General features: G+C 25.6%; 1 protein-coding gene across 6 annotated transcripts in view; it reads left to right on the forward strand.

Moving 5' to 3' along the window:
• The window catches only part of LOC100163623 (protein lap4), a 35,832-nt gene that overhangs the window by 18,880 nt on the left and 4,024 nt on the right, over positions 1-12,928 (forward strand). For 4 of the 6 annotated variants that reach the window (XM_008186121.3, XM_001943776.4, XM_008186122.3 and 1 more), the window contains exons 8-26: positions 78-211; positions 612-723; positions 790-962; positions 1,411-1,565; positions 3,065-3,190; positions 3,246-3,347; positions 3,468-3,608; positions 3,737-3,851; positions 4,076-4,251; positions 4,311-4,565; positions 4,641-4,784; positions 4,850-4,930; positions 5,008-5,292; positions 5,452-5,712; positions 7,113-7,223; positions 7,338-7,517; positions 8,451-8,609; positions 9,192-9,545; positions 9,605-9,763. In XM_008186121.3, the coding sequence (XP_008184343.1) occupies positions 78-211; positions 612-723; positions 790-962; positions 1,411-1,565; positions 3,065-3,190; positions 3,246-3,347; positions 3,468-3,608; positions 3,737-3,851; positions 4,076-4,251; positions 4,311-4,565; positions 4,641-4,784; positions 4,850-4,930; positions 5,008-5,292; positions 5,452-5,712; positions 7,113-7,223; positions 7,338-7,517; positions 8,451-8,609; positions 9,192-9,545; positions 9,605-9,763 (3,223 nt within the window). The remainder of the gene's footprint in view (positions 1-77; positions 212-611; positions 724-789; positions 963-1,410; positions 1,566-3,064; positions 3,191-3,245; positions 3,348-3,467; positions 3,609-3,736; positions 3,852-4,075; positions 4,252-4,310; positions 4,566-4,640; positions 4,785-4,849; positions 4,931-5,007; positions 5,293-5,451; positions 5,713-7,112; positions 7,224-7,337; positions 7,518-8,450; positions 8,610-9,191; positions 9,546-9,604; positions 9,764-12,928) is intronic. The other 2 variants (XM_008186123.3, XM_008186124.2) reach the window with 2 other exon arrangements.

The following is a 12,928-nucleotide window of genomic DNA, read 5'->3' on the forward strand; positions in this document are numbered from 1 at the left end:
ATATGACTATGATCTTTTAACCTGACTTGATATTATTGAGGGTTTTTATCAACATTCTTATTTATATTTAATTACAGTTGTGAAAATCTTCAAGAACTTATACTTACAGAAAACTTTCTGGTTGAGTTACCAACAACGATTGGGAGACTTGTAAACCTGACAAATCTTAATGTAGATCGAAACAGTCTGCATTGTCTACCGACTGATATTGGTAAATTAATTAATTATTATTATTATTTTTTTTTTTTAATACACTATCATTTCAGTTACCTAAAATAGTATACTTAGAAATCATAATTAGATAAGACTATAATTTCCAAAAACTTTTAGCTTGAGTATTTTATGGTTTTTTGTTTGTTTTAAAATAACCAAATTTAATTATGTTGAGCAGATCAAATAATGTAATTAGTATTTTAAAAGATGAATTATATTAAATTTAATGTATCTGACAAAACGTATATTTTTAATATTAAAAAAAAAAAAAATGTATTTCAATGTTCTAAGTATAATAATGTTAGTAAGATACAATTCAGTTTTTTGTTATTATTACTATTTTAAAAGCACTGTCTTAAAAAACACAAATGTTGTTAATATTGTTAACATTGTTTTAGGTAATTTATGTCAATTGGGTATTCTATCATTGAGGGATAATAAATTACAATATCTTCCAAATGAAGTTGGGAATTGTGTTGAATTGCATGTACTAGATGTTTCTGGGAACAAGTAATATAGAGAATAATATTTTTTTAATAAATTATTCACAAAAAATTATAATTGTTTTATTTTTAGTTTACAATATTTGCCATTTTCTTTGGCCAGCCTCAATTTAAAGGCAGTTTGGCTATCAAAAAACCAAGCTCAACCTATGCTCAACTTCCAAACAGATGAAGATGAAAAAACTGGCGAACAAGTACTTACTTGTTTTCTGTTGCCTCAGCTTGAAATTAGAGGAGAAGCAAATGGTATGGTTTTTTAAATTTGTATTTAAATACAATAAAAAGTAGCATGACATTTTGCACGTATTTTTAATTATATTAATATTATAAAATATTGCAAATCTGTATTAATATTTTATCACCATAATATTTCTATTTTAATTTTGTAATAATGTAATAATGTACAAATCAGTAAAAAAAAGTATAGCTATTAAAAGTCTTAAAATAGGTATAATATTTTCAATCAAAACAATCATAGCAATTGTATTTACTTTTTTTTTTTTTATCTATTTCTCACGTAGCTCTGTTTGTTGTATTCTCTTTAGCCACAAAATTGATCAAAAAGTGCAATTAGGATAATAATTTCATAATATCTATCTTATGCTACTATCTACACATACTTAAATCTATATTATAATCTAAGCACATTCTATGCTTACTATATCTGCGCGCATGGCATGCACATTCTTTGTAGGCTTGATCACTGGTGACTATGACCAAACATTGTGCTCGCCACCAGATGAAGAGCCGACCAGTGAAGCAGATGAAAACGAATGGGAAAACAAGGCAAATTCCAGGACAACATCCGTTCAGTTCACTGGTGACATCAAGACTGAACCCAATACAAATGTATGTTATTAATAGTTATTCATGTAGTATAATAAATCAGATAAGAATATTTAACCTAACATATGAGTATAGTGAAAACCAATTAATAAATGTTGTTGATACCAGAATAATTTAAGAATAATAATTCTACCTTATGAGGATGTTATGGAAAATTGTATACATTTTAAAATGTTTATAAGGTGCTTCAAAATTTAAATATCAAAAAATATTATTTTCGGGATGCTCTAGAAAGTATTCTTACCTATAAATTTGATCGTACCTATGTTAATGTACTTTAACACTAACAACCCCGCTGGCGCGTATACGCGTCAACAGAGTTTATTCCAACAGGCCGGTGACATGTTAACACATCAAAAACTTATACGTTCATATAAGCTATAATTAAATCAAATTTTTTTTAATAAACTGAAATTTAGATAGGCCATTGACAATGAACTCTAAATTTAAAAGTATGGGTGGTTTTTGTTTTTGTTTTTTCGGACATTTCTGAAATCATGGGCGGCGTTGAACGCATTAATATGAAACAAACTGAGAGTAATTATAGATTCTTCATATCGTTAAATTTCTTTATGCGCATACGTATGTAGGGTGTGCCCAAGCAATGCCTTTCGATTTTTCATGGGCCAAAGCTAATTTTGGTAACAACTCACTGATACCCATCCAACTAATTGGTTCTCATTCCATGCTACCTTTTTTAGGAATATAAATAGGTATTTATTTTTAGGAAACACTTGATTAAAACATTTTGTATAAATTCCTAAGAATTGATCTTCAAATAGTAAATTTACTAAATTTAACACTCTAGAAGGGTAATTACAGCTAAAGTACATAGACATTTTTAATATTTAAAAATATTTATTTACATTTTTGTTATAATTACTTAATTTACTGTTAACTTAACAGCATAATATATTTTTTCATTGTCTTGATTTCAATAAAGTTTGAAAACAGATAACTGATAGTATCCCAGTATCTCACATTCCCACACATTATAACGTAGATGATAAAGACAACCAAATAAATAATGATTATTGCATTGTTATAAACATTTTTAATTTTTAATATTCATAACAAATTAAATTAAATTATACACTGCGTGTTATACATTTTAAAATTTTAGTTGAAAATATCGATCACTAAAATAATGCATATTACTATGTTTGAAAGCAAAAATTAGTTAATTTTATTGATCATCTAAACATTTATTGCATATGAAAGTTGTTAGCTTGCACTAAAATATATTTTTTTCTATTTACATACAAATCCAAGCACAAGTTATGACAATGTATCTTTTCAATTTATTTAAATATAAATTACATTATTTAATATATTTTAAGATGCATAGAAACTAAATATTAAATAAGTTGCACATTGTATGGATTGGTCAATTAACTTCCATTCATTGATAGTTGACCTTGTCCTACTCCCACTAAAAACAAATATATATTCATCTCTAATAATTATATATCCTAAATATTTTATGTGGTTGTTATTTTCAGACATCATTTGTACGACACAACACTCCCCATCCCAGAGAGCTGAAAGCTAAAGCAACAAAGCTGTTTGGTAAAACCAGAAGTAATGAAAGCAGTTTAACTGACAGTCAAAAAGGAGATGATTCTACAGTAAGAAAATATATTTTATATTTTAGTTAAATATTATTATAATTTTTATTCATAGGAAAAAAGTAATGGAAATGAAGTGATAAATGAAAAACATTCAGAAGAAGTAGAATCCATTGTAGAAACAAATAGTATTTTAGAAGAAGATACCAACTACGAGGTTTATTATTATTATTTATTTATTTACCTTATTTCTTCATAAATAGCATTGTATTTATTTATTTTAAGTAAATTAAATAAACTATGAATAGTGTCACTAATATTTTTGATCATTTTAAAGGAAAAGAGTGTAGTTTTCCACCCATCTTCAAATTTTGATGCTGATATCCAAAATAGGCCTATGAAACTACATCGAAGAGACACGCCTCATCATTTGAAAAATAAAAGAATTACTATAGATGCTAATTTAATTGAACAACAGGTATAATTATTAAGTAAAACTAAACATTTAAAGTAAACCTGATATTTATACTATTATTTATCATTTCATACTGAACAAATTTAATTATTCTCAAGTGTATTTGTTTATTCTTTTGTTTATTTTGATAGGAGGCACAATTGGTTAGTCTTGAAAACGAAAACACGTCAAACTCCTTATCTGAAGATAAAAGTTCGGTACTATTTCCCACTCCACCAGAGTCATTAGTAGATCAAACTGCTCTAGGTAAATATACATTTATTGTGTTTTTGTTCTTTAAAAAGGTACATAATGAAATCAATTTTTATGTCAACTGTTAAACACATGCCAAATGGAAAAAAAAAAACTTATCCTAAACGTGTTAGAATATTAACTTACAAAAAATTTGGTCTGTTTTTATGATTCAATTTATATTGCATATTATTGTTGTATAATATGTAATATAAACATTACTTGTATTCTTGTTGTAGATGGTGAAATGGTAGGAAAAGAAGAATTATTTGAAGTTAGAATTGAAAGAACATCTGCTGGTCTGGGATTATCAATTGCTGGTGGTAGAAATTCAACACCTTTCAAAGGAAATGATGAAGGCATTTTTGTGTCCAGACTTACGCCTGATGGACCTGCTGAATTAGCTGGGCTTAGAGTAAATTTTTATACTAATTCTAAAATGAAGTCTTAAAATTTAATTTTTTTTCTGTTTAGGTTGGAGACAAAGTTCTTACAGCCAATGGTCAGTCATTAGTTGATGTTGATCATTACACGTCTGTTGAAGTTTTGCGCTCTTGTGGGTCAGTTTTAGTACTTCAAGTGTTAAGAGAAACCAACCCACAACCAAAAGATTGGGCTATCCACATTCCAGGTGAATCGGCTTCATCCAGTTTGAGTAATAGTCGAGCCCCGAGTGTTATCTCACATCACAACAATTATGAACATACGAATGGCTATACTTTAGATAGGGTAATTTTCCAAAATTTTATTACAATCTACATGCAGATTAATCTTATAAACATATATTTTATTATTTATGTAAAGAATCGAAAAACTCCAGATCCTTTAAAAGAATTAGATTCAACAAAAAAACAAATTGTGTATACGACTTTAATCAGAGACCAGAATGGTCTTGGATTTAGCATAGCTGGCGGAAAAAGTTCTAGTCATTGCAAAGAAAATAATGAGGTAATAATTATTATTAATTAATAACTTTTAAAAAAATATAATTTATATATTGTATTCATTTTTAGCCAATTGTTATATCAAGAATTACAGAAGGTGGTGCTGCTGAAAAAGATGGAAAATTACAAGTTGGAGATCAAGTAATATCGGTATGTAAAAAAAATTCTTTTGATATTACTTTTTATAATAAATGTATTATATTTTATAATTATTATGATAAATAAAGATAAATGGTATTGATGTGGCTGGTGCCCGTCATGATCAAGCTGTATCAATGTTAACTGGATTGGAACGATTTGTTCGTCTTGTATGTGAGCGAATAGTTGATGCTCGATACTCAGATTCTGAATCTCATAATTCTATTTCTCCAAGTATTGCGTCCACTAAATCTCGTTCATACATGTCACCAAAGACTCCTCCTCCAGCACCACCACAAACTCCACCAAAACCTGCACCAAGGAAATTAGTTTCTCAGTCATCGTCTATCAGTTCCGATTCTGAAAGCGTACAAGTAAATTTTTATATTTATTATTTCGATTGGTATTAGTTAACTTTAAAATTGACACACAAACTTTGTTATGGTTTTATGCACACGTTCTTCATTTTTATTTATAACTATAAACTATTAATAAATCAATTTATTGGGGTACCTTGTTTCGCTATATAATAGCCTAAGCCGTTGACCAACGAAGATTTTGAAGCTATGATTCCACAACGTTTTCAAAAGAACGGTGGAAATCAAGTTGAGCAGCCAGTAGCTGTAGTTACTACACTAACTATCAAAAAGCCCAGCACTTTGAATGGAATAGAATTCAGGGAGAGCCCAACTACTTTAGGTCGTGTCACTGAAACTATAACCAAAAGTACATTTACTGAAACTGTGGTGACTAGGGTGACAGATAACGATTTAGCTAAATCTGTCATTATTGAGGTAAGTAAATCAATAACAAATTATTCATCATTATTAAATTCGGTGATGGTGTATAATTTTCTTTTCATGACTGTATAGTTTATTAAGGCATGAAAAGTGACTGATATAATAAATGTGCATGAAAAGTGTGTGTGTGTGTGTATGTGGTTTAAAGATAAATAATATTTATAAAAAAAACTATTTCACAAACAATATCAAATTAATACTTTGCATGACTTGTTCAATTATGTCTTGCTATATAACTGTATAATTTCAATATGTTATTTATATTTATATTTTAATTTTTTTGACACACAAACATGAGTTTATACAACTTTGTTTATAAATTATATTACTAAAACTGCATGATCCCTTTGAAATTTATCTTTTAACAATACAACATAAGCTGGCTGGTGTGTTGTCATAATAATTATTACTATTGCATTTTAAACATAACTGTCTACATAATTTTTTATGCATATTACTAAATCCCATTGTATTATTTTCAAATATGAATTTCTAAACAGTATCTAAAGATGTTTGGATGTTAGTCACTGTACGTAACTCTGTTTATATTTACCTAGTCTAATGCTTCTTAGTAAAATTTTGATTATTGGTAGTTGTTTTTCTTCGCGCATACTATCTAGGAAAAAGAAATCATATTTCTACTTCCTCAATCATCATACTTATGAACCACTTCAAAGTACTTTTCAGACTTTATTTAGAATCTAATGTTATAAGAAAAATATCATTAAAACTAATACATTTCTTGATTCTCTTTCTATTAATATTAGTTATCAACTCAATGTATTGCCATTATTATTATTTATCATAATATTGTTATGTTCAAAATATAAAACTAACGTTTTGATAATTTATTAAATTGATATTATTTAATAATTTATTCAAATGTTTCCATATTATAATAGCTTTTATTTAGTTTTATTGAATACTATAAACGTATATAAAAACTTTTATTTAAAATATATTGAAACATTTATTGTTTAAATTATTTTATAATTTCATGTATAATATTATCCAATTTATTATTTTATAATTTAACTTTCTAATAATGTACATTAGAAATGTTGGTGATGCTTATAATTTGAACTTTTATATTGCATGGTTGTTTTATTAATACTGTCATTAAAATTCTGCTTAGCTATATACATTTATAAGACTTAAATATTTACAATCAATTTTGATTTTAAACATGCAAGCACGGTGAAGGTTATAAGGAAGAACTCAGGTAGGTATATAAATTCACGTAGATTGCAAAATGATGTGTCACTAAATTTATATTATAAACAAATGTTTGTGTGTCAGTTATCAAAATTTTATAAATATTTATAACTTAAAAAAATATTAACTTATTGTAAATGATAAATTGCATAAACTATTTTTATTTATTTATTTATTAGAACGTCACGTTAGTAAAAGAAGGAGGTTCTTGGGGCTTCAGTATAATTGGAGGAACAGATCATCCGTGCATACCATTTGGATTACAAGAACATGGAATTTTTATTTCTCATGTAAATATATACTAGTATTCAAATATTAATTAGTAAATGTAGTGTAGTGTGTTATATTTTATTCTTGTATATTAACAAAACTATTTTATTATTATTACTATTTTATGGTTATAGATTGTTCGTAGTGGCATAGCTGAAAGTTCAGGAAAGTTACGTATGGGTGACCGTTTATTAAAAGTAAATGAAGAGGATGTCACAAAAATGACACATCAAGACGCAGTACTAACTCTTTTAAAACCAACTGAAGAAATTACTCTTACAGTACAACACGACCCTCTTCCAGACAACTTCCAAGTAATTAAAATTATTATTTTCCCTTGTCTAATACTAATAGTACGACCAACTTAAATAACTAGACCCAAAACAACCAAATAGTACTGTTAATATGCCCTCTCATCTCTGATTTGACTAAAAAAAAACATTAAAATCAATCCCAAGATACTTGCATCAAAAATGTGTTGTCCCTACAAAGTCAATATTTGTAATAAAACGTGATGAGGCTGTAACATAATCGCATATAGATCATAATTTTTTTAGCAAATATTTTGATCATAAAATCTATATCATTGCTATAAGTAAATATATTCATTTATAATAAATATTGTTTTTTTAAAGGGTTTCATTCCTAAAATTACAATTAAATAGTGTTTTAGATAACAAATTAAGGTGCTTTATTATTTATATAAATGAGTTGGTAATAATCAGGCACGACACTAGAATTTTTTCCAAGAGGTGGGGCAAATACTTTTTTTATATGAGCTAACGTTTTTTCAACAGATACTGAGGTTATTTAAATAAAATATAAATATTTTCGTATCATATAATATAATATAGCTATTAGTTATATAGTACACAAGTTTTTATATTGTATGCTCTAAAAGTCTAAACAGATAATATGCACAAACTTTTGAATAATTAAAAATGTTTTAAGAATAATATTAAATATGTTTTATGTACCTTATGAAAGATAATGTTTAATCACAGACCTTCAACAACTATATTCATAATGAATAATGATGTACAAAAATTTTAATTTCTTTATAAATTCTTTGATGTAGCTCTTTTAAAAATAATATTTTATGACTTAATTATATCATACATATTTTTCAGTGGGGGGCTGAACTGTTTTCTGGGGGGTATACAATGCATTGGTATTTAAATGTATTGTGGACTGTGGTATATATTAAACATTATTCATAATAATAACCAATGTCATAAATTTAACAGGAATTGACAATTGTCCGGGAAGCAAATGAAAAACTTGGCATGCATATCAAGGGTGGTCTTCGAGGCCATCGAGGTAATCCACTTGATAAAACTGATGAAGGTGTTTTCATCTCAAAGATAAACTCTGGTGGTGCAGCCAAAAGAGATGGACGATTAAAAGTAAACTTAATTTAAATTATAAAGTGTGATTTTTTATCAAGAACTACTCATTATTTCAAAAAGTATTAATATTTTTTTTACATAGTTTTTAAGTAGACACTACACAGCCATTTGTTGTCAACATAACAAATTTACACCCAGGAAAATGCGTGTAACTCTGTTAGTTTAAAAATTAGAGTGAATTGACCTATTATGAAACTTGATGTTAAGTACATTATCTGTGTTTGTATATGAGTTTTTTTTTAGAGTAATTCAATTTTTTAGTGAGTTATGCGTATATAATATAGCGTAAAATAAAAATGCTCATAACTCACTTAAAAACTAAATAATCATAAAACACATATAAACACAAATAATGTTTTTACCATCAAGTTTCATAATTGGTCGATTCGCTCTAATTTTCAAACTGACTGAGTTAAATATGATCTGCTGGGCTATAACTTTTTGAAATAAAGAGTGGTTAATGAAAAAATAATCATCTTGTATACTATAAATATTATAAATTACTTTATCATGCTGTTTTCTTATACTTGTGTTTAAATATCTTAATTTCTAGTATATAGTATATTATTATTTGTTCAGGTCGGTATGCGTCTTTTAGAAGTGAATGATGTATCCCTATTGGGTGTTACACACCAAGAAGCTGTTAACTGTTTGCGGACTGCTGGTCAACAAATACAAATGATTGTATGTAAAGGTTATGATAAAGCAGAAGTCGAACGACTGGTCAATGAGGGTAAACTTAGGCGAGAGAGTAGATCGATTTCTCAGAGTGTCTCTAGTTTAGATAGAGATGATGATGATTCTGAAGTAATTAAACAAGAAATGGAAATTAAAAAAGAATTAGCTGAATGGGAAAACCAAGAAAAATTACTTAAGGAAGAACTAGAAAATATGGAATTAGACGAGGTCAAAGAAAAGTCTACCCAAGAAAAAGTAATTATTAATAACTAGAGTCTTAAGATTATGGATTTTTTTATCAAATTGATTTTTAGGTTTTGGATGTAGTGCGAGCTGCTGAAATGTTGACGCTCAACTCAACTGATTCAAATTCTATAAAACCTAAATCTCCTGGTGGGCCAAAATCAGGTGATATTCAAAAAACTACAACTATAGTTATGAGTAAACATACTTTAGCCCCTCAAGCTGATCAAGTAAGTGTACAAATGCTCAGATATAAAAAATATATTTGATGCTCATGTGCTTTAGTAGATTTCCTTGATACTGTCTGTGGTGTGAAGATACCGCTTATACATTTTACTTTATTTTACTTGCGTAGCATGTGCTTATTTTGGCTGCTAAATATTTTTTAATTGATACAGAAAATATTTAAGTTTGTATAAATATGTATTTATTTTTTAATATAAAAAGACATGAGATGAAAATTCATTAAAATATATTCTGATTTGCAAGAAGCGTTAAAATAATATTGTTTATTATTACTCTATGAATATATTATGTTAATTGTATTATTTTATTGTTTACTCTTAGAAGCACTGCTGCTGAAAAAACAATTTATAAGTGTTGTTTTGACCATTTTATTTATTTTTCTATTTAATTAAAATATTTTTGCTTTGATAATTTAATAAGTAAAAACTGTAAGCAAAGCTCAGCTGCCAAAGCTCTTAATTAAAAAAAATATATATATAATATATGTATCTGGTCTATGGTTGTTGAACTTCAAAAGTAATGTTCCTTTGGTTGTTATAATATTAGATCTTATTTAAAAAATAAATACTACTTAATAATTAAATTTAAATATTAAAATAAACATTAATTACATGTTTGATATTCTACTCTTTATGGATTCATAAATTGTGATAATATTCATCAAATCTGTAAAATTTAATTGATAAACGTATGTAAAATATAATTTTTAAATAAACAAATTAAGTTACCTGATTACATTTTGCAATAAAAATTCCACTCATAACAGTTCTAAATATATTTATGAATTCATTAAATAATTATTAACTAAAACTGTAAATAAGATGCTTAAGTAATATTTATATATAAAATAGATAATAGTATGTATGTATATTATGTACATTCATTGTTAATTTAAAAAAACTGAAATATATTATTACAATGAATGACATTTCATAAATTATGAAACAAAGTATACTACATTTTAGCTTCAGTTAAAGTTTACAGTTAAATCCCAATAACTATACATCTTATAATTTTATAATATAACTTTTAGACTATAGAATATTTTTTTTCTTACCTCTTGAAGTGTTTATAAGTTATATTATTTTGTGATATTTAAGTTAAAATACATTAATCAAATGTATTTTATGCTGCTTGAGATATGAATTATTCTGGACTCGACTGTAATTATAATGTACAAAAAAAATTAAATTTATTTACAATTATAAACTAATCCAATCCATGACATATTTTATGTCTGTTAATGTTTAATTATTATAGATCATTATTTAATGTTAAGTGTTTTATTAAGAGTACTTATTTAATTGGTTGTACAATTTTAAATATTCCCTATATAGTTCCATGTATCCTGAGTAATAAAATACGTATGCTCTTATTTATTTATATGATTTGTCAAGATATTATGTTTTATACTAAAAATATCATATATTTTCAAATAAAAATTTGATTGTATTTCAGAAAATGCTTATTTATTATCAGATTGATTAAAATTATTTTGCATGATTTTGCATATTATATATATATTTATTTATTAATATTTTTCAAGTTTTGCCCAATCTTATGAAACTATTTAAGTTACAGATAATTTTTTTATTTGAATTCTATTTAAGAAGAATATGCATTTATCCTAAATAATTATAAATGTATGTAAAAAAAAAATGTTATGAAGTACATTTAATGACAAATGTATTTTAGATCTCTTAGAGGACTTATAAGAATATATTATAATAAATCCTTTGATATTACAAATCTGAAATGCTTAATAAGATGCTACTCATTGAACAAATATTAGGTATTGCTTTCATACACCCTGTTTATCACACTATGCAATTTAAAATTAATTAAAATATTTAAAACAATTAATCTTATGTACCTAATATTGATTAGGTATTTAAATCTTACATTTTATTAAATAAACATTGTAAAAATAGATTTTTTTAAATAATCAACATTATCTGTACATGATTATGATTCACCTAAATTTCTTCAATTTTCCATAAAAATATTTAAGACTCAATTATTTTCATATTTCGTAGCTTATAATTATAACATCTATCATTGTTTCTGATTAAAATTAAAATGTTGAACAAAACAGTCACATCTAAATCAAATCATTATTTTCAACTATTTTGATTTTAATTTAATTGTTATAATTGTGTTGATGTATGATTAATGAGCTAAAAGTTGTTTTATTTGCTTTAAAAGAATGTAAATGTTTAAAATTAAATCTTCTGATTAAAAATTTAGCATCTAGATTACCTATGTAATTGTATGTGTATATAAAATAGAAATTTTTCTTTTTCGTTAATATCAACGATTTATACAAATATTTTTGTTCTGTCATTTGTATATTGTTTTTATATATTGCATAATATTTTAACAAACAATTTTATTCAATTTATACAATTTTAGAATGAGATAACATTAAATTGCTTTATTGGTACCTAGGGAATAATTTCTAAGGTTTCTAAATATTACTTTTAATTTGTTATTTTCAGTGTGTCATTAAATCTGTGACCGGATTATAACATCTCAAACACAGTACAAGGGAATTTTTTTCTCAATTAATCTCATTATATTTCGAAGATAGTTATATTTGTACAAATTAAACTAATATTTACTCTGTAATTTTTTTCTCTTATTCTTAATTTTTAAGCATTTTGTGATCACATTTCATCAAGTTCAACAACATCAAGTTATTACTGATATAAGAATTTTTCTCATCATATAATAAGATTAAAATATATAATAGTGTTTAAGTATAAATAGTATACTTAATGAACCAATACGGAGTGAGTAATTCCATTCATTTACTTAATAATTAATTTTATGATATTGAGCGGACCATTAAATTATAATTATAATTTAGATCATATTAATTTAATTATTTTCTTAACACATAGATTTACATAATATATTATTAATGTTATATCCTCAATTGTTTTTTTTTTATATATTTGTTATCATTGCTTAATGTTATAAACTTACCCTCTACCCTAAAATTAAATTTCTTATATTGTCCATACTTATTTTAACATTGTATTTTAAATAAAATTGATTTCTTCTTGTTTAATTTTATGGTATATATTATATTTATTATAATATAGTTTTATACCAGCAATAAAATAAGCACATACTACTGGACCTAT

Source organism: Acyrthosiphon pisum, chromosome A2, assembly GCF_005508785.2.
Source record: "Acyrthosiphon pisum isolate AL4f chromosome A2, pea_aphid_22Mar2018_4r6ur, whole genome shotgun sequence".
In the NCBI taxonomy this organism is placed as follows: domain Eukaryota; kingdom Metazoa; phylum Arthropoda; class Insecta; order Hemiptera; family Aphididae; genus Acyrthosiphon; species Acyrthosiphon pisum.